Below are 19,453 nucleotides of genomic sequence, written 5' to 3' on the forward strand. Positions count from 1 at the left end.
CATGCTTCTCCTGCAGTAGAGTGTGCTTCCCTTTCTTAAAGAGCCCCCTCTGCTACCTTGTCTGAGTAACTGTAACCATGCACCATGATGAACAGGTTCCAGTTGAAAAAGAAGGATGCCACCAGGCATGCTTGGGAATATTTACCTTTGGAAAGTTAAAGGTATTGATGCAAAACCAAGAAATGCCCAAGTTCCGAAATAGTTGTAAATTCTAATTCAAATGCTGTGGGACAGTCTAGTACCACAATAGTTTGAGTTCAGCATCTCTGACCTATTGCAATACTGTCAGCCACGCTGCTCTGGGTAGGAAGGAAAACTCATCTATTTCCCCACTGCCTAGGCAGTGAAGTCCAGAGAGGGAGTGGCTGGCAATGTCCTTGGTTGGGATTTCCTCAGAAGGTTTCGTCCCAAAGTCTTCCTTGGTGCATTTCTGCACATTGATTAGATAAGGGGCAACTTTGTCCATAACTTAGCCAAGGGATCTGATGCCTTTATGACAAGAGTGACTTTCTGGCATTGCCCTACACTGGGGCATAGAGCCTCCACAGGTCCAAGGGCCTCTCTTCCCATTGATGACCGACTAAGCCATCCTCTGCTACATATGCAGCTGGAGCCATGAGTCCCACCCTGTGTGCTCTTTGGCTGGTGAGTACTCTCTGGGAGCTCTGGGGGTACTGGTTAGTTCATATTGTTGTTTCTCTTATGGGGTTGCAAACCCTTTCAGCTCCTTGGGTCCTTTCTCTAGCTCCTTCATTAGGGACCTTGTGCTCAGTCCAATGGATGGGAAGCAGGAGAGGATGGTTTGGTGAGCAGGGGGAGGGGGAGGGAATAGGGGGTATTTTTGGAGGGGAAACTAGGAAAGGGGAGAACATTTGAAATGTAAATAAAGAAAATATCTAATTAAAAAACTACACACAACAACAACAACAACAACAACAAAAGTGACTTTGACTTTCTGGACTCATTCTGGATCCTCTATGCCTCCCCCTGCTACAGCTTTATAACATTTCCTTGAGGCAAACTAAGAGGCTTAAGAGGATGATGTAGCTCTTTCTATGGGACTGCCCATCAATCACAGAGCTTGTAGGTTGGGTAGGGCTTGAGAATGTGCATATGGGGGTGTATGTGTGTATATATTTGCATGTACATGTGACAGCCAAAGTTTAAGGTCAGTATTTTTCCTCAATCATTCTATACATTATCACCTTTTACTTAGAGTGTGTTTACATGTTATGTCTGTATGCCTGTTCACATGTGAATGCATGTGTGTCATTGTGCATGAGTGGAGGTCAGAGGTCAACCTCAGGTGTTGGGCTTCATGTATTCCACAGTGATTGAGACTAGGACTCTCTCTTGTTGTTCACTGCTGTGAATGGCAGGACAGCTGGCCAGTGAGTATCCAGAAATTCTCTGTGTCTATTTCTTATCTTATGATGTGCATGTTGATATTACAAATGCAAACGTCACACACAGCTTTATGTGGGCTCTGGGGATCTGAAGCAGGTTTCCATGTTTGTCCATCAAGGGATTTGCAACCTGAGCCATCTCTCTAGCCCCAACTTAGACAGTGTTTTCTACTGAATCTGGAGCTCATAGAGTTGGCTAGATTGGCTGGCTATCAACCTCCAGATATCCATCATTTCTACTTGCCGGGTCCTGAGATTTCAAGTATGACCATTACTAGTCTTTTACTTGGGTGCTGGGGATTCAAATGCAGACCCTCATGCTCTCAAGAAAATGCCTTTACAACTGAGCTAGTTAGTATTAAGACTGTCTTAGTGGATTTTGTTTATTTGGCTTTTGTTGTTGTTCCAGGAGTCCTGTTTGCATAATCTTTTATTCATGACCCGTAGGTAGATCACTTTACAAGAGCCTCTTGCATAACTCAGACACCACTAGACGAAGGGAACCAAGATTTGGAGCTTTGTTTCCAGTTACACCCATGATATAGGAGCCTTCACCAGACTTTATGGAGTAAGGATTAAAATGCCCAATTAGCTGTATCTAAGCATACAGGCTTTTTGATCAATCAAGCCAGCCAGCTTTCAGTTTCTGACATCAAAATTTATACTCTGTGGGGGAAAAAAAATCTACCACTACATCACATTAAACCAACACACAATTAACAACACTTTGTTCTAATTATCTCTGGGCACAATTAATGTTGGCCTCATGGTTCATTTTTCTTCTTTGATAGCTCTTCGAATATTCATGGAGACTCATCCTCGATGCACTGGCCTCTTGGAAGATCTGGAGCTTTCTCATATACTCCCACACAAATCTGAGCCTGGCAAAGAAACTTATTTATGCAGATCAGCTCTTGACATATCGGCTTCTGCTAATAGCCTAGGTATTTCTAACAAGCTCCCCCGCACAGATCTGGGTTTGGCAGTGTGCGATGCAGCCAGAGCTCCCCTAACACCTTGGCCTGGCTCACATGGACAAGCTCTTCCTTTTTCTCAGCAGTTGGTCAGAACTGATAAAAGGTTATATCTTGATTGATCAAGCTTCCAGGAGTCCGAGGGCAAAAGCACTTTTGTAAAAACAGCCTTGCAAGATGCTAACAAAATCAGAGGGCAAGAGGATCCTCCAGGTGTCATCAGAAAAACAAAACTACTGTCTACAGGATCCACTCCTTCACATCAATTGAGGGAGACAGGCAGAAAGGAAACGAGTGCTGATCAAAGGCTCTTGGTGATTGGTGCACTCTCAATTGATGGGAAAGCATATGCTTTTTTTGTCTTGTTTTTTTTTTTTTTTGGTAGCTGCCAAAGGAATTTCTTTCAAAAGTGGATGTCTACTTAAGCTTGTTGCCAGAAACATGCTCTGTACAGCTCGGGACTGCGTGGAGCACCAGTTGGCCTGTTTCCCTTGGACAGGTTTCCTAAACATAATAGATGAGCTGAAGTATCATAAAGAACTGCAGCTTTGTGCTCGAGGTACTGCTCTGTGGATAGAGCGCCTGCAGAGCATGCACGGAGCTCTGGGTTCCCCCACCAGCACTGAAGAAGCCAACTGTCCTAGTGCATAGCTGGATTCCACGGAGAGGCAAAGCAGGAGAGGGTCTCCTTCAATGTGGCCCTCAGTGATACTCAGTCTGGGCGAGGAGAGCTTGCCTTAAGAGGGGCGAGTATAAGATGAAGGTGCTCTGGGAACTCCAGGGGTCAGAAGATAAGAAACCTTCTGCCCTGATTAGAAATTTGGCCAGCCAACTCTCAGCTTTGAAAGGAAGCAAGATTAGATCTGTGTGTATGTTGGATGGAGGGAAGAGCCTTAGACTGGCATAAAGCAGGCAGGCAAACCTTTGGGCTACCTGTCTGGCCACAGGCTGGTCCACACCTCTGTGGATTTCTGTGTGAGGCTGCTTCAGGGTTTCCTGCTTGAGGACATTGTCTCAGCTTTCCCTCTTACCACTTCCCTAGAAAACTGGCCTGAAGGCCAAGACTCATTGCTCAAGCAGCGCTTTCTTGTTTCCTCACATTCTTGAAGAATCCAGTTAGCATGTTCTTCTCAGTGATCTCCTGGAGCCTGTCTGCACATTTTATTTCTTAATCTGAATGTGTACTAGCTTTATAATTCTAAGTGTTATACGTTTCCCTTCCTCCTTAGCCTAGGAGGGTTTCAAGGACAATGAAAAAGTTCTGTTGTCTTTGTATCTGTACTATCTAGCAAAACCCAGGTCTATACATGTTCAGGAAGGTGCAGGGTAAGGTAACATCTTTCCTATGCTTGCAGATGTATGTGCTTCTATGTACAGGTGCACACATCATATGTGTGTGTGTGTGTGTGTGTGTGTGTGTGTGTGTGCAGACTAGAGTTTCATGTCAGGCTTAAATGTAATGTTGACACATATCACAATCAACCACCAGAGTGTTCTACATCATGGAGATGGTGGGATGGTTTACTGAGATCTTCTCCATTGCAAAGGTCAAGAATTCTACACAAAGCTACAATGTAGCCAACTGAATGCTTTGCTGCAGAGGGTTGGTAGTATGGATAACAAAGAAATATGTCCCTTTCTCTGGTAATGTTGGCTGGGTGCTTTGTTGCCATTAAATGGAGAAAGTCTGTGTAAGGTGGGCCCTAGGTCTGAGGACCATAGGCTTGAAAATGGCTGCAGCATCCTGGTGGTCCATGCCTTTGTGCATTTTTTTTCAGTAGATTTTCTGCTTGCACAGTCTTTCTCCCCATTGTTCAAGGCTGGAAACTGTTCTGATGTCTGATGGAAAGACTCTAAATAGACTATCTCCACGGAACTGGGAACTGACAGCATTGTGAGGTTGCTCTGAGAATCTACATAGCTGAAATAACTTCAAGAGACCATGGACTGAGCCCTCCTCCCCACTGTGTGTGGATGTGAGTGAATGTACGTGCCACACATGCATGGGTGGCGTGCATGCGCCTGTGTGGACATGCATTGTATATGTGTGTAGGCATGTGTGTAGGACACAGGACCACATCAGTCATTCCTCAGCTTCAGGTACTCTTCAAGCATTGACCATCTCTGAAATAGGGTCTCGTACTGGCCTGGATCTCACTAATTAGGCTTGCTTGCCAGGAATCCCCTAGGACCCCCTTGATCTATCCTCCCCGTGCCAGAATGACAGATTCATGCTACTGCATCCAGATTTTAACGTGGGTCCTGGGTTCAGCCTCAAGTGCTTAAGCTTGGAAAGCAGGCATTTTATTGACTGAGCCCTGTTCTCAATCCAAGTTTCCCAGAGCTGTGCTGTGCTCTGGGTACCCTCCTCCTAAACTGTGTGGCTGCCATCAACACCTTATCCAGAACTGTTGACTTTGGAGTACTATTTACCAAAGCTTGCTGCCCCTTTGCAGAGCATCAAGTCTCTGCTTTCCCTACCATGCTGTACCAGAACCCTCTGGAAGTTAAGCAAGAATTAACATTCTCTATCTTAACTTGCTTTTTTTTTTTCAAGCTATCCTATCACAAAATAACTGACAAGTGGGGACTAGTTCCAGAAAACCCTTAGGATATCAAAATCCACATGGTCCTGACATCTCATATCAATGACATGAAATGCATATGTAGCCTACACACATTCTCTCAAAAGCTGTGCATATATATGGCACATGTGTGTTCCCGTGGATGAGGACATGTGTACAAGCAGGTACATGTGCATGAGTATGTGCACATGTATGTAGAAGACAGACATCAATGTGTGGTGTCTTCTTTGATTGCTCTCCACCTCATTTTTTGAGGCATAGTCTCTCACTAAATTGCGAGTTCACTGATTCAGCACTATTTGCCAGGAAGCCCCAGAGGTCTCCCTCCACCTCCTCATTACTGAGGTTATATATTCACACTGCAGCACCGAGATTTTTACATTGGTTCTGGGGATCCAAACTCAGGTCCTCATGCTTGAACAGCAAACACTTCACTTGCTGAATTATCTTCCCGGCCCCTCCTATATTTCTAGTCATTTCTGGGCCACTTGTAATACACAGTAGAGTGGAAGTACCTTGTAAATTGTTATTACACTGTTTTACTTGGGGAAGAGTCTGAAGAAAACCATTTGTGCATGTTCAATAGGGATACAGAATTTTCAGTACTTCAGCCTTTAGTTGACTGAGTCCACAGACAAGGAGTTTTTGTGCTTATTGAAGAAAGACTATTATCAATTGTCTTAGTCAGGGTTTCTATTCCTGCACAAACATCATGACCAAGAAGCAAGTTGGGGAGGAAAGGGTTTATTTGGCTTACTTCCACATTGCTGTTCATCACCAGAGGAGGTCAGGACTGGAACTCAAGCAGGTCAGGAAGCAGGAGCTGACGCAGAGGCCATGGAGGGATGTTCCTTACTGGCTTGCTTCCCGTGGCTTGCTCAGCCTGCTCTCTTATAGAACCCAAGACTTCCAGCCCAGGGATGGCACCACGCACAAGGGGCCCTACCCCCTTGATCACTAATTGAGAAAATGCCCCACAGCTGGATCTCATGGAGGCACTTTCCCAACTGAAGCTCCCTTCTGTGATAATTCCAGCCTGTGTCAAGTTGACACACAAAACCAGTCAGTGAATCAATCATTTCCCTTCTTCCAAATTTCTCACAAATTAACGTCAGCACTTTACAGTCAGAGATCAGTTGACGCAAAGTTACACACTCCTCACCCACATTATGATTTTTCTCTCTAATTAGAAGTCTCTTTACCAAAAAAGAAGGTTTTTGTCTCGAAACCCACTTCGGTGTTGTTGCTAGGTGACTCCCAGAGGGAAGTAAAATAATCAGGAGATAGATACACACCACATACCCTACGAAGAGATGTGTGGTGTCACCTGTCAGCAAATTGTCACAGAGCCTAAAGATGAAAGGAAATGACAGTGGGGTTTTTACTGAGATGACCACGGTCGGGTATTGAGAACCTCTTAATTCTTTCTTAGGATTATTGCTGAGGAGAGTGCAAGATAAAAGTGGAGGGAAGACCGGGGTAATCACTAACAGAAAACCAGAAGCAGGCTTCTTCTTCTTCTCATGAGCAAGGAGCTGAACGATGCTCAGGTGTGCACGCAGCCATATGTCACTTAGCAGCACAGCAGGGGGCTGAAGAGAGGACTCTGTGGGCAAAGCACTGGCTCTGAGGGTGTTCAAGTCCCCAGGATCCATGGAAAGGCAGACCAAACCATGTGTATGTATGTGCGATCCTGGAGTTCTTACGGTGAAAGGAGAAGCAGAAAATCTCTGGACGCTTGCAGGTCATCTGGCCTAACATCAATTCCTGTCTTAAGTGAAATAATAGAGTGGAGGGTGAGAAGCAACATGGAGTTTGTTCTCTGACACTCCCATGCACACTGTGGCACATTCATGCCAGTTCATGCCAGCATACACGCACACATGCACGCATGCATGCACGCATTCCCACACCATTTTAAAAAGCAATTTACTGACTTACTCATTTAGTGCTTTATTCAAGTTACTTGAGACAAGGAGACAAGGTCTGCCTGTATAGCTCAGGCTAGCTGCAAACACTTAGTCCTTCCGTCTTGAGCCTTACAAGTGCTGAGATTTAGAGACATGCCCCATGGTGTCCCCAAATACAAGCAGCCCTCAGCATGTCAGATTTACTGGCTCTGGGCTTGTGTGGAAACAGCTCCTGAATCCAGGTTTGAGGACTGAAGGAAAGCTTACTGAATCCGGGGATGGAGGAAGAAAGGTTCAAAGGTGGATACGGCCAAGAAGGCTTGTAGGGTTTGGCAGCTAGCTCTCAAAGCTTTCCCACTGTGTCCCCCAGTAGTTCATGTAAGAGTTGCATGGTGCCCAGTGTGGTCCTGTTGAGGTGGGGAGACCTCTAAGAGAAATCCAGGCATTTAGATCACAGGGATAACACAGGTCTTCAGGAAGTCTCGCTCCTCCCTGGTCCCTTGTTTCCTGTCTGACCTTTCTGCATTTGACGGGTTCCTTTACTCCTTTTCCATATATTATGGTCCAGTCATGGACTCTCATTGGGTGCCAACCCCATGCTTTTAGCCTCCAAACTCCCAAGCTTTCGTAATTGTCATTACTTTAAAAAGTTATATAGTTCCAGGTATCTTGTTATAGCAACAGAAGATGTTCTGAAGCAAAGCTGATATTTATGGCTCTCAATCTTGGCTGTGCATCTGAAACACAGGCAGAGTTTTAAAAGGATACAGGTGTTTCGTTTCCGTCATAGACTTAGAGAATTATGATTTCCTGAGGTGTATTTTAGGCATTTGGCTTTTTAAAAAAGCTGTGGTTCTGGCCTGGTTCCATCTTCCTTGCTTGCCTGCATATCTCACATCCACATTTGTGATTATGTTTCTGTGTCATCAACTCTGACCTTTCCGCTGAATAACTCCCACACTAGCAAACCCCCACATGTTAGAAGAGTTGGTTCTGTGTCATACCTCCAAGTCTGACTTAAGACACACAGTCTACTTCAGAGAAAAACTTCTCAAAGGAGCCACTGAGAGTCTAAGTGATGGCTCAGTCAGTACAATGATGGTCATGCAAAACCAAGGACCTGAGTTTGGACCATAAAAGAAGCCAGGCACAGCCAAGGGCATGCAACTCTAGAGCTGTGGTAGAGACAGGGGAATGCTTAAGAGTTTCTTTGCCAGCCTGCTGAGATAGATTAGTAGTTTCCAGAAGCAGTAAGAAATCCTGCCTTAAAAGAAGGTGGATTGTACGTGAGGACCAACACATGAGGCTGATGCCCAGATGCCCAGCATCCATATAATCCCAGGCAGGCATGATGGTTTGCCTATAGCACCAGTGCTAATGGTGAACAGGCAGGGGTATCCATGGTCCTTACTTCCAGACAGGCTAGTTGGATGATTGATCTCCAAGTTGTTTTCTCTTTCAAAAAACTAGAGTGGGAGAGCAACAGACACTGACCAACCTCTATCCTCTCTATACATATGCACACGTGCCACACAAGCAGTCCCTAGGCTGGTCAGTTTTAAATGTCAAACTGAAGCAACCTATATTCATCTAAGAGGAGAGGATTAGCAAGCTGGCCTGTGGGCAAGTCTGTGAGAGATCGTCTTGATTATTAATTAAGGTTGGAAAGACTGGCCCTGAAAGCGATTTGGTACCTGGACTGTATCAGAATTGAGAAGGTATTAGCTCACTAACTACTAGCAAGCAAGGATGGCATGCTCTTGTCTTGCTTTTGACTGTGAATATGATATCACTAGCTTCTAGAGTTCCGATCTGGGCTACCTCAAAAGAAAGGATTGTGACCTGTAATTATAAGCCAAATAAACTCTTTTCTCCTTATACTGCTTTTTGTCAGAGTATTCTATCATAACAACAGAAACGAAGATAGAGTAGACACAGATAGCCATCTATTTGTGCTACCTTCTCTCCCTTCCAAGTCCCACTAATAAAGTGTGGTTAAGAAAATGGAGGCTCATTATAAGAAGGGAGTCAACAGTGGGCTCTGTGCTCTTCATATTGCCTTTTTTTTCCTTAGGTTTCCCTGATACCTCGCTCCATTTTCACTGGCTACCATTACCCAGGCTCCTTTGCTGGCTCTCCCTGAGCTCTGCGAGTTCCCTAAGGAGAGGTTCCCAGGGCTCTGTCGTAGGCCTTCCTCACATCCACATTCACACTGAACTTCTCAATTGCCTTCCTTTGGTCCCATTCTGCAGAATGTCATCCATATGCTGATTCTCTCAGATCCACCCTTGCAGTCTTATCCTCAATCCTGTGTGTCATGCTCTTGAACATTGTCATCTGGATGCTGAATATGTGTCCCAAGATGGACCACACAAAGTGATGATTAGATCATTATTTCCCATGAGCCACCTCTCCTTCATCTGGCCTCTTTCTGATAATGACATCACTCTCAGAAGTGAAGAATAAAATAATCTGAAGTTGTTTGATTGCCCAGTTCATCTTGTATACTTCATCCACCCCATCAGTGATTCCTATAGATTTTAATGTGGTCATGGAGATGTGTGGTACTGCATGTAGGTTGTACACAGGTTCTGGGGGTTCTGTACACATGTAGGTTCTGAAATAAATGAATTTATTTCATCAGGCTTTTGTAGCACATACTCTTACCCTATCTTCCCAACTTCTGGATGGCTTTCCTACATGTTCCACTCTTACATTAATAAAAGTCCACTTGGAATTTCCTAAGGAATGAGACTAGAAAATGAAGTGGGCACAGAAGAGCTCATGAGACTCAGACCTCCAATTCCATGGCTCCCTGTACAATGCTTGTAAGGCCAAGAAAGAAATACTGCAGTGAAATCTATAGGAACTCCTTACCAGAGTCTAGCCATCTAGAACACGGCTCTGACTTGTGTCCTTGTAACGTCGCAAGCTTTCTCCATCCTTACAGGTGTTTCTTTAGGCCATGCTCATCTTCCAGACCCACACAGAGCCATCTCCTTTTTATTATTCATATTTACTTTACTGGTCTGATACTATAGGGTTCCTAGGAAGCTAAATGTCTCTCACACTAGCTATCTCACACTCATTCCTAGGGTATCACTTATTTTTCGAATTTGTAGCCATTTAATTGACCCGTCAATTTATTTGCTTAATATTAAAGTACGTGCTTCCTGTCTCTGTTCACTGAGGTGGTAATCATAACCACTGGCCTTCCCTAGAGCTGAGAACAGCATTTGGCCTACAGATTGTTCAGTGCATAGATATTCAGTATGAGTTTCCATAAATAACTGTCATGTACAGCCAGGTATGACTATTTTAAACTACTCAATTTTAAACAGAATCACTTATTAACAAAAGCCTATGCTTAGCACTTTAATTGTCAAACGTTCACAGAAAGGTATAATTGGTTAGAAAAAGGCTGTTATTCACCTTAACATATTTAATTGCCATACATTTCTGCACAAAATAAATCACTCCCGTGAGAGGCCAAGTTCGTCTAACCTTGAGGCTACCGCTGAGAGACCAGCACTTCCGTGGAGTCTCAGAACTCTTTAATGTTCTCAGCTTGACTCTGCTCCTGGCTGGAGTTTGGGAATCAGACACAGTAGAAGGTGAGAAGTATGGGGATGTCTACCTTGATGTGTAACCTTGTTTTAGGTTTGTCTAGAGCACTGAGAAGGGCTTCTGAATTACAGCCATGTAATTCAGAAGGTTTGGTGAGTAAAGAAAGTAGTCCTTCGGCTATAGAGATTTGGCTCCATTTGGAAAGTGCCTGCTGTGCCACAAAGACATGGTTCAATCCCCAGAACTCACTAAAATAGCTTGACATGGCACCTTACTTCTACAGTTCCAGTACATGGAAGGTGGAGACAGAAGCCTTCCTGGGGGCTTGCTGGTCAGCTAGCTTAGCTGAATTGATGAGCTCTAGGTTCAGTGAGATGCCCTGTCTCAAAAACTAAGGTGGATCAAAGAAGACATCCGGCCTGCATGCACACACACAAGTAGACACAAACACACAGCAGTAATGGCTGGAAGGCAGGTAAGCAGTCCCTGAAATAGCAGCGTTGGAATCCCAAACTCTTAAATCACAGAATCACATCCACATAACCAAAACACTATGGGGCATGTGTATGTGGCTCTTGAATGCCCTTGTGACTCTGGGGCACAGCCACAAAACTATCAGATAGATCCCCTTAGCACGTGTCAGGAGCCTAAGTAAAAAAATCAATCAATCAATCAATCAATCAATCCACACCCTAGTTAGTGGCTGGGTTGTAGAGGGTCTTAGAGGGTCTGAGCTTCCTCTCCATGGTATATGCAAATGGCTCAACTTAGCCACTAGGCTGAGAAAGCTTCAGAAAGCAGAAAGATACCACATGTCTATGTGTCTGTGTGTTGTTTCACAGCTGCCTCTGGACTTCTCTGGAGGAATGGAAACGTTCCACCAGCAAGAAACTTTGAGGAGCACTGGAAGGGCATGGAGGGAAGCAGAGAATCAAGTGAGAGGTCAGAGCCCCAGGCTCAGAGAGCAGACAGGGAACTGCTAGAGCGGGTGGGAGTGGGGACAGAACTGTCCTTGCTTTGTGATAGAGGCTGGCAATTGAGGAGATGGGGGCTGATAAGTAATGGGCCGAAGTGAAGCTCTCTGAGGGTGCCCAGCCACATTTCACTGCCTTTCATGGTCTCGACTTTGAGGGAAAGCCATCCAGCAGGAGCAGTTACACAGGAGGCTGGTGCTGGACACAGCCCAGGAAGGGAAAGAGTAAGAGCAACTTAGCAGAGAGAGAACAACAATAAGGTCATAGTCCTGAGGAAGGTGGGGAGATGAAGTGCTTATGTGGTGGGGCACAGGAGGGAGTAATCCAGATTAACACAGAAAAAGACATCAGCTGCCACAGACTGGAGAATGCACCCCACCAGGGCTACACATACACATCAGCATAGGTGTGAGAGAAGCATGCTCAGTACCAACCCTGGAGCAGCTGATGGCGGACTTGACCCAGGAGGCTCAGAGCTCACCGTCTCTTGGTTGCTTCAGCCCCTCAAAGCCTCTCGCCAGTCTCAGCTCCATTTTCATCAGTGTCTTCCTCTTCTAAACAACTGCTCACCTCTACTGCTATCTCAACGTCTCAGGTCCAATTCTTTGCTCCAGAATACGAGAACCTACAGACCTCAGAGGAAAGCCTAGGTGGGCACTCTGATCCAGGCATGCAAGACCTGGGCCAGACTTCCTTAATTATCAAAGTCAGGTGCTACTCTGGCATGACCCAGGTTACTGTTAATTAAGTAAATTAAGTGCTTTTAAAAGTCATACTAGCATTGTAAACACCTGTGTCACATCAGTCACGAGTGTAACATTAGGATACTGAGTCTACCTTACAGAGACTTGCTTGGAGAGCCTGGTCTGTCTGTCTGTCTGTCTCTCTGTCTGTCTGTCTGTCTGTCTTTATCTCTTCCTCTCCCTCTCTTTCTTGCTTTTGTGTGTGTTTGTATGTATGTGTCTGCTTGTCTGTCTGTGCCTGTCTATGTGTCTCTGTGTGTGGCCATCTCTGAACCATGGGCACCAGGGTAGAAGTCTGAGGACAACCTGAGAGACTCTGTCTCTCCTTCCACGTGGGTTTCAGGGAGAAAACTCAGATCTTCATACTTGGTAGAAAGCCCCTCAGTTCTCTAAGCCATCTCTCTGGCCCCGAAGAGCCTGCCTTCTGTCTGTCACCTCTGCTTTCTCTCATATTGGGGCCAAGACATTAGAACATACAAATACAGTTGCTTGAAAAGCACACTAGTAGAAAATATTCTTTGCTGCTTTAAAGTTTTGCTGCACAACACTAAAAAAAAATATTAAGAAGGTATCTGGAACCCTTCAGGGAAATGTCCCCATAGACTTTCTAAAGAGTATTTAGTTAAAATGATGCAATCTACATAGGTGTCTGTGGCCAACTCTAGTAAAATGCACTAGTTATTTAGCCAAAACAATTTTTAACCTTTGCAAATGACTTAGTATACATATGAAATAATTAAAATTCTATAGTATATGAAATTCATATAAAACGCAATTACATGTAAATAAAAGACAAATTCATTTTATAGTAATAGACGTGGGTGTAGTGCATACCTGCAATGCCATTTTTCAAGAGATAGAGGTAAGAGTAGCAAGCAATCAAAGGAACCTTACAAAGCTAGACTAGCTATGACCCTCGCATAATCTCCCTCCACTTAAATTTATACCATTAACAAAATAAAGGGGTGGGGATCAGTAAGATGGCTCAGTAGTTAAGAGTTCTTGCCTCCAAGCATGACAATCTGAAGAACCAACATGGTAGAAGTAGAAAAACAATTCTCACAGGCTATCCTCTGACCTAGACATATGCACTGCTCTTGTGCCCCTTCACATACAAAATAAGTATGTTTTTAATAAAATCACAGAAACCTTACCAAAATAAGACAGTGAGCTCAGGGAGCAAGTAGTGAATTAAACAAATATGAGACAAGGAATTTAAAAATAAACAATGACTCTTCTGTAACAGCAATCCAATTTAAAAAATAAAACAAATTGTGACTCGAAGCTACATGGATCAATGTCACTTCAAGGCATTAGTTGTCACATCCAAATAATATTCGATAAAAGAGTTGTAGCTCAGTATGGAATGCTCTCTTGGAAGGGGAAATGATATAAATATGTATATACCCTGAAGTTTAAGAACATTTGATGCCAAAGACATTTTTAAACACCTCTTAGCTTGATTAAATAAAATGCCCTTCACAATGTTCTCCTGACAATGAGATGAACTAAGATCAATCCCACTGTAATCATTAAGTAAGAACTAACAACCGAAGTACAAGTATTAGCAATTCATTCCAGTTGACTCTAGTTCATGCAGGGTTTCTTATCACTCTTTGATGGAATCTTCCCTTCCCCTAAGAATGTTTTCTAAGTCTATTTAAAAAAAACCTACAAAGGTATGAAGCCACTAGGGACACAAGTGTTCTTTTCCCCTTCCTCCATTGAAACCAGATGTTTCCCTAGTCAATGGTTCTTCTGCCTGGGATCTAAAAACATTTGCCTACGCATCTGTTTTCAGGAATGTCTATGTGGTGTACCTGAGTCTTTTCAATCATAGTTTTGTATTACTTATTCTACTCAGATGAACAGGAAGCACCTGGCTGAGGAATGTGCAACAGCCTTGGAACAGATCAATACAGGCAATGGTTAGCTTCAAGTGTCAATTCAACCCAACCTAGAATTACGTGGGAAGAGTATCAGTGAGGAATTATCTGGATTGAATTGGCCTGTGGACATGGACTGTCTTCGTTATTAATATTAATTGATGTAGAAAGATCCAGCCCACTTTGGGTGTCACCATTCCCTGGTCTAAGTCTCTAGACTGCATCTAGGTAGAGACATTGATCTGAGCACAAACAAGGAGACAAACGAGCAAGCACGCGCGTGTTCACTTCTCTTTGCTCCTGAAGGTGGATGTGCTGTGAATAGCTGTTTGAAGTTCCTGCCTTGACTTCCCAGGAACAATAAACCGATGCCTGGGGTTGTAAGGTGAAATAAACTCCTTCAATTGCCTTGACTCCACGGTATTTTTATCACAGCAACAGAGATAAAAGTGGAACATAGATGGGACCAAATATAAGGGAATTGTAGACATAATAAGCGGTTTAATCTCATTGCTTTTCAGTAAAGTTGTGTACTATGATTATCTTCATTTTTTTCAAGCAAGGATAGAAAAACAGAAGGAGATTGGGTAACTGAAGCTTTTAAAGGGTTCAAACAAAATTCTGAGAATCTGGCTCGAGTGCTCATTGCTTCAAGGAAATAAGAACCGAAAGGCTAGCGCTCTCTCTAAAGGATACAAGAGATCAGAGGCAGGGCTGTGGACAGCAAGCAGGGAGCAAGGCCACATGCTCCTCATTGTAGTTCTGCATACTATGAAAGTACTCCAGATTTTGTGGATCCTACCATAGGACTATGTTTTAATTATTGTTTCTTTGTTTTTTTGTTATCTTTTGTTGTTTGTTCTCATGTAGCCCAGGTTATCCTGGAACTTTGTAATCAAAGATGATCCTGAATTCCTTATCTTCCTGCTCAATTTCTGGATGCTGGGATTTCAGGTCTATAACACCATGCCTAATTTTTTTATAATACCAGGGGCAGAACTCAGAGCTACCAGCATAATAGGCAAGCACACTACCCAACTCTACATCCCTAGGCAGGACTGTATATTTAGAAGATAGATGTTCTAATTTATTTCCTATTCTGAGATAAAATACCCTGATAAAGAGAAAAACTTAGAGAAGAAAGGATTTAAGACTTATAGTTCCAGATTGTGATCCATAATTTTTGGGACATCTATAAGGAAGGGATATGGGGCATCTAGTCACAACCAGAGTCAAGAACAGAGAGAGAATGTTTGAATATCCTATAATCAGCTCCCCCTCTCTCCACTCTAAGACAGTTCAGGACCTCCTGCCTAGGGAATTGTGCTGCTCATAGTGGGCTGAAACTTTCTAGATTAACCAAAGCAATCAAGACAATTCCCCATAGACATGTCCAAGTCCAACCAAATTAATACATTTAGATTCTCTTTCCAAATGAACCTCTGGAATAGGTCAAGCTAATATCTTCACTTAAGTCTCACATATCCCAAATACCTAGTGTCAAGTACTCGAACAAGAACAAGTAAGCATGACGTTCTCTAAGGACAGGAAGGAAGACTGATGAATGAACAGCTGAAGTGACATACATGCCTCTAAGTTAGACCATTTGGAGAGTTCACTCTGTGTTGGAGAGCTGTGGTGCACTGAGGACGCCTTCACAGAGCCCTAACCTTGGTGCTGATTTTTTCTGACTGTATCTTACCTGTCCATATCTACACTTGCCTTATTTTCAAATGAAATGTATCTATCAAAATACCGCTAAAATCTGTATGTAAGCATATGCACACCTTTCCCAACCATTGTATATACTACTGGATCTTATGCTCCTTCATTTACCCACATACCCATGTTATGAGGCATTAGGAGAAGAAAGTCAAGTGTTCTACAGCCACTGCCTGAAGTGCTCGAAATTTTAGAGACTATGATTAGAAGGGAGCTGTTCTGCTCTGTTTTCCCTTTGAAGGCAATGCAGCTGGGATTACTGGATCAAGACCTTTCCAGTGCAGAGAATTTTAACTGTGTCCACTAGGCCGACTGGTGACTGCATCCATCTGGGAAAACCAAGAGAGGAAGCCATGGCCTCCCAATCAGTGCCAGTGGCTGCAAGTTTTCCTCTCAGTGGGGTGAGATGGTGGGGTGGCTTACCTCCAGAGCCTTCAGTCTCTTCAGGAGCAGTCTGTTGTCCTCTTTCCCCTCTTCCTCCACACTACTGTGCTCACTTCTTGAGTCCTCATCGGCCGCCACGTGGACATCACCCAGTGCGGCTTGTTCTTTTCTCTCTTCTTCAGTTAATCGTTCCTGAAACCAGAAAGGAAATAAAATCACTGTTTTCATTAATCTACAGCTAGAATACAGCTATTCTAAAGGGGAGACGTCTAGCGCTTTCCTGGGCTGAGGTAAAGACAGAATTAGTAAGCAAGGTGAGCAGTGCTTATACTAGTGAGCACAGTAGATTTTTATTCTGTCTGTGGAATAGGTGGACATGCAAGGGTTCACATGTGTACACACATGCACATGTGTATGCATGTATGAAGAACTTTATTTTCTTTGAGACAAGAATTATCATCAATCTGGCAAGCTGACAGCAAGCCCCAGGTTCTGTCATTTCCCATGTCCCCAGTACTGGGATTTTAAGCAAACACCACCATGCCTAAGATTTTGACATGGGATCTGTGGACTGAACTAAGGTCCTCATGCTGGCAAATCAAGTTAAAACAATAAATACTTTATTGTGGGGGTAGTGAGCAGTTCTGACAGCCGGAGTCCAGTAGAGCAGAGCCACCTCAGAACCCCAGAGGCCCACTGGTCATCTGCTCACGAGGGACAGTAGGTGTTCGGTGAATTGCTCCTGGCACCAATGGCTCAGATTTCAGCCCAGACCCCTCACAGCTGCCCCTGCAGGAGAGGTGTGTTCTATCAGGCAGACTCTGCCTCAAACTCCCAGCATTCTAGCTGGACCTTACACACAGTCATCTGACCACAAGCCAGGCTTGCCACGCCCCATACAATAAAAGGGGTGGTTTGCCCCCTCCTCACTCTTCCTCTCTTATCTCTCTCTCTCTCACCCTTACCCTTCCTCTCTAACTCTTACCCTCTTGCTCTCTCTCTCCTCTGTCTTCTTTGTTCTCTTCTCTAGCTTTCTCCCTCTCTTTCTTTTCTTTTCTCTCTCCTTCCTCTCCTTTCTTTCTCTTTACTTAACTCGCATATTTCTCCTCCCTACAATAAAATAACTCATTCATACATTGCCTCCTTTTTAATTAAGGTGCCGTGCAGCAAACAGGCCAGTCCCTGGGAGGAGAGAGACCTGGGCCTCAGCAGCAGGCCCCTTGGCACCAGGCAGAGAGAGAGCCTCAGCCAGGCAGGCTGGGGCCTCAGCCCAGGCCCCACTGCTTGTTTTTGAACGACACTTTATTAATTGTATTGTTTTCCCAGGCCTACCCTACAAGTTGTTCTTTTAAAATTTTGTTTTGTCTTGTTTTTCCCCTAAACTCTGGTAAAGTAAAGCCACACGGCCACCGTATCTGAAGAGGTGTGTTATCTGCCCGACTGGAGAATCTGCAGAGGTAGCCAAAGCTCAGGCACAATCATATGGTTAATCTATTTGTATTAACACAATACAATCCAGCTGTGCTTTAAGCTGAGAAAAACCCAACCGTCTTGTTACCTTCACATGTAAAAGGCAAAGAGGATCACAAAATTCAATGCACATATAACACATTAATGAATTCAAGGAAAAATAAATATGAAATTTTTAAATGGTAATTTCATATTTTTATTCCGTTTTTATTTGTGTATGACATCTGTATATATATGCACGTTTTTGTGAGGGGGCAGATATGTGTGTGATATACATGTATGCATGAATAAATGCATGTATTCATGTGTAAATGCATATAAGTAAAAGACACAGGTGGATGATGGAAAACATTATGTATTTAATTTTATTGTTTTTTCAAGACAGGGTTTCTCTGTGTAGCCCTGGCTGTCCTTGAACTCACTCTGTAGACCAGGCTGGCCTCCAACTCAGAAATCTGCTGCCTCTGTCTCTCAAGTGCTGGGATTAAAGTGCCTGTATTGTTCTTTTACCTTATTCATTGAGGCAGCATCTCTCATGCAGAATCAGGTTATCCATATGGCTAGTCTCTATAACCAGTTTGATCTGGGGATCCCTTCTCTCTATCTTTCAAGTCTGCAATTTTAGGTAGACCCGCATATCTATCTGGGAATTACATGGGTTCTTGGGACATGAACTTAGGTATTTATGTTTGCAGAACAAGTGCATACCCTGGTGAGCTGTCTCTCCATCCAGGTAGAACTTCATGCTCAAAACAAATAGTTGCTTCAGCCAGGAATAACCCAATTTCTGAGGACCCCTGGGTCTCCCTTCTAACACTTCAGGATTTGTTGTATAGCCTCAAGGCTGGCATAAAGTGCTGTTGTCTTATCTTCCCTCCCTGTTGGAAGCTCTACACTCAACTGTGTCTCTGACAGCTTTTTGGAAGTTGCGAAGTGTTAATTTGAGACGTTTCCTTAGCTCTTGCTTTCAAGAGAAAAATAAATATCAAGAGAACACCATACAATGGGTGACAGAGATTTCTAAGTGGGTAAAAGTGCTTGCTGTCCACGGAGGGTGGGGCCTGAGCTCTAATCACCCATGAGTTATTTAACATAACATAAGCCAGACCCAATCTTGGGTGTTTATATTACCAGCATTCCTACAGTGAGACAGGAGGCAGAGGCAGGAGAATCCAGAGAAGCATGTAGGCCACCTAGCCTTGCATCCACAGCAGTGAAACAGAGATCCAATCCCAGCAAGGAGAAAGCTGAAGACCAACGCCCCAAGGTGTCTTTTACCCCCTCAGCTGCATATGCACACAAAGACACACATCACACACAATTATACAAAAGGAGAAAAGAGAGCGTCATATGAACCATATTCCATCTGTTGTGTAATACACCAAGGCCCCTCAATCACACGCCAGGTAAAACCATCCTAGCACACTATTTATCTCCCAACACACACTGTAGAATCTAGGCTCTGGTTTAGCAGGTTGCCAACCACTTGGGCTAAACTGGATTATCCATTACTGGCAGATTTCTTTATATTTAGTACTACATTAAGATCATCTTCAAATACCAAAGCAAAACATAATAGCCTCTACCTTTAAGGAACTCATTTAATCTATTTAGAAGGAAACAGTATGAGGAGAGGCATGAGTTCTCAAACTGCATTCACCGAGATGCTTTGAAGGATCCATCAAACTTTAACATTTTTAAATGCATTATGAAATATGTAAAAAAAAGGTGTACCTTACAGCACATATGCATATAAAGCATATATGTCTACATGTATAACATCCATATGTATATGATACCTCACCAGGAAGCTGATCTCTGCTAGTTTGTTT

The 19,453-nt window shown here is 43.7% G+C and overlaps 1 protein-coding gene across 9 annotated transcripts in view; it reads right to left on the reverse strand.

Moving 5' to 3' along the window:
- The window catches only part of Nckap5 (NCK associated protein 5), a 903,226-nt gene that overhangs the window by 299,265 nt on the left and 584,508 nt on the right, over positions 1-19,453 (reverse strand). For all 9 annotated transcript variants that reach the window (XM_031380937.1, XM_031380939.1, XM_031380935.1 and 6 more), the window contains one exon: positions 16,191-16,343. In XM_031380937.1, the coding sequence (XP_031236797.1) occupies positions 16,191-16,343 (153 nt within the window). The remainder of the gene's footprint in view (positions 1-16,190; positions 16,344-19,453) is intronic.

This window comes from Mastomys coucha, unplaced genomic scaffold (assembly GCF_008632895.1).
Source record: "Mastomys coucha isolate ucsf_1 unplaced genomic scaffold, UCSF_Mcou_1 pScaffold1, whole genome shotgun sequence".
Taxonomy (NCBI): Eukaryota; Metazoa; Chordata; class Mammalia; order Rodentia; family Muridae; genus Mastomys; species Mastomys coucha.